The sequence below is a fragment of the Pempheris klunzingeri genome, chromosome 5 (assembly GCF_042242105.1).
Source record: "Pempheris klunzingeri isolate RE-2024b chromosome 5, fPemKlu1.hap1, whole genome shotgun sequence".
In the NCBI taxonomy this organism is placed as follows: domain Eukaryota; kingdom Metazoa; phylum Chordata; class Actinopteri; order Acropomatiformes; family Pempheridae; genus Pempheris; species Pempheris klunzingeri.
In genome coordinates this window covers 2180384-2183232 of record NC_092016.1, presented here as the reverse complement: position 1 = coordinate 2183232, position 2849 = coordinate 2180384, and the positions used below count along the sequence as shown (strand labels likewise).

Genomic DNA, 2849 nt, shown 5'->3' with positions numbered 1-2849 from the left:
CTCCGGTGCTCGAGGCTACGCTCCGCCGGGGCGCACCGAGCCGAGGCGGCACCAGCAGCAGCCAGCCGGTCGGCCGGCCGGTCGGGCTCCGTTCTCCCACACCGTCCCCTCTTTTCTCTTAGTAGCAGGGAGACACGTCCTCAGCGTGGTCCTCGAAAGAAAATGCGCAGGAAAATAGTGCAAAAAAAAAAAAAAACACCTGGAGGGAGAAAGGAAGGAGAGAAACACGGTGAGTCTGCGGCTCAATCCGGAGAAAGACGCGAGTCAGTCTTCCGAGGAAACCGGAGACGTAACCTCAGCAGCAGGCGTCACCCTTTACCCGTGCCTTTTCCCGCCACATCGTGACGCACGTCCCCCCTCCCCCAACCAGCAGTGTTACTACAGCTACTACTATCACTACTACTGCGATTTCACCACCACAAACCTCCCCCCTCCTCCCCTCCCTCCCTCCCTCCCTGATAAGACAGCCTGCGCTCTCTGGATCACTTTTACATTTTACGCATGAAAAACACAACAGAAGTAAGAATTATTACAGAGATGTGTCGTCCTCTATAAAGAGAGACATCTAATAATGAACTGTTTGGTGTGTAGAGAAGCAAAGCTGCCACTTAAGATTTGATTAAATGGGTTTTAAAAAGAGAAGAGAAGCTTCGTACCTTCAGCGGATCCTCTTCCGTGGAGTCTGCTCCACCGGGATTGGAGACTTGGAGAGGTGGCAAGCGCTCAGATCATTAGGTTTTCTATCAGCGGCCCTCCTTCGTTTCACGAAGAAGTCTGAGGGGAACCAGAGAAGCAGGGTTAGGACACAAGAATCCACTTTGGGTGACACCGAGAAGAGCGTCAGACACACTGGGGGAGGGAGGGAGGGTTTGGGGGTCATCATCTGGACACGGAGCGCAGAGAGCGCACAGGTTCCAAATGTGAGGCTTCACCATATTTACCTGTGATGTGCGTGTTGCTGTCAGCACTGGTCGTCCTCTTGCGTCTGGCACACTGTCTGTGAGGCGGCTTCCCTGAGTTCAGCTTGTCTGTGCGGTTCTCCTGGTTGACCTCCGCCGGGCACGGGCTGCTGCTGCTCTCGGGCAGAGCCAAGCGCTCCAGTACATCCATGCGGGGGCTCTCCGGGAGGGCAGAGTCCGAGGAGGAGGAGGAGGAGGAGGAGGAAGAAGAGGAAGAGGGCGCCTGCTTGACGGGCGTCGCGGGCACCCTGGTCCTGTCGTCCTGTACAGAGTCCTGATAAAACGCCGGGCTCTTTTCCACGGGCACCTCTTCCCACTCGTAATCCCCAACCAGCGGGGTGTTGGCCTCGAAATTAAAGTTCCATCTCTGCTGGTCCCGCTCGGAAATCTCCCGCAGCTTGGCTTTCATCTCCCGGTTCAGCTCGTCGTGGTCCACCGGGCCGAAGAGGTTGCGGCAGACGCTGGTGCGCCTGTGGAGAGGGAAGGTCCTCCGGGCCACCAGCCTCTCCAGCGCGATGCTCGATAACTGGACGTTGGACATCTCCAAAATATCTCCAGCAAGCATCCAACAAAAACAAAAAACAAACTCCCTGATCGATCCCTGATCGGAGAGAACCAGGTGGTGTTGTTGTTGTTGCTGCTGGTGTTTGTGGTGCTTCTTTCTCCTCGTCTCTCTCTCTCCGTCACTCAGTCCCGTTTAAATGTACCTCCGTGCTCAGAGGTGGAGTATATAACCTCAGGACAGCTCGTCAGTCAGAGCTGCTACCTCTGGCCACTTTCTCATTGGCTGCCTGAAGCCCGACCCTCTCCAAAAAAAAAAAAAAAAAAAACACACGCACAACCCCCACCCTGATTTCCCATCGGCCCCTGGTGTTTACTTGGCTGTGCGCCGAGTGAAGCGCAGCGTTTTGATTCCTTCTCTCAACCTTCTCTCTCTCTCTGTCAGGACTTTCCCGAAGTCTCCGTCAAAGTGATGAGCTGCAAGTTTCAGGTCGCTCTCTGGGGGGGGGGGGGGGGGGACCTGTGGTTCCTCTGCACCCATTATCGGACACGGCTGTCCCATCAAACTTCATCCATTTTCTCCATCTTGATAGAAACAAATCTAAAAAGGAACTTAACCTCCTTGGATGAAACCTCTGTCCGATGTTTGACCCCTTACTGTTGCTCCACACATGCACAGTGCATGCACCCTCCCCTCCTCCTCCTCCCTCTTCCTCCCCTCCCTCACCACAACAACACCACCACCTATGAGCTCTTCGGGTCACGTCTTATCTTCACTCAGGACTTTCACACCAACATCACCGCTCTGGCTTTTACGCACAAGCAAGAGCGCAGAGCTGCAGTGAGAGGAAGGGAAGTGACAGAGAATGAAAATGAGTCAACAGGATCGATCTTAGATTGTGATCATTTATGTTGTTAGGGTCAGATTACTGTAATCTGATTAAACTGTGAATCACAACTCACTTCCACACACTGACAGACAAAGAAACGCAGCTTGAGATGTTCACTTCTCTGTTCAGCTCTCAGGTGTGAATCACCACTAATGTGTGTGTGTGTGTGTGTGAGGCCTGGAGGAGGATCACGGGCTGGGACGTGGATCCTTTCGATCACTGATCACTTACTGGGCTTCAGCTCACTGTGGGCTGAATATCACATCAGATAAAGTTAGAATGAGCTGCTGATCTCAGGTCAGACTGTGGTGGGTAATGAGGCCACAGCGACCTGAAGTGGCTGGAAACAGAACTGCAGCATCAGTGCTGAAGTAAAGACTTATTGTTTTCTTTATTGATCCTCCATCAGAAAAATTAAGAAACAGAACACACAGGAATGAAAACAGAAAAAAATACATCAAATAAGTGAAGTGAAGCCAAACAGGATGGTAGAAAGTAC

General features: G+C 52.6%; 1 protein-coding gene across 1 annotated transcript; it reads right to left on the bottom strand.

The window, feature by feature from the left end:
* Window positions 1-658: 658 nt before the first annotated feature.
* Window positions 659-1590, bottom strand: LOC139201164 (cyclin-dependent kinase inhibitor 1B-like). Its single transcript, XM_070830418.1, has 2 exons — window positions 942-1590; window positions 659-774 (listed from the first exon to the last, which is right to left on the bottom strand). The coding sequence occupies exons 1-2, from the start codon at window positions 1522-1524 to the stop codon at window positions 659-661; spliced, it is 699 nt and encodes a 232-aa protein (XP_070686519.1). The 5' UTR covers window positions 1525-1590.
* Between the last annotated feature and the right edge of the window lie 1259 nt (window positions 1591-2849).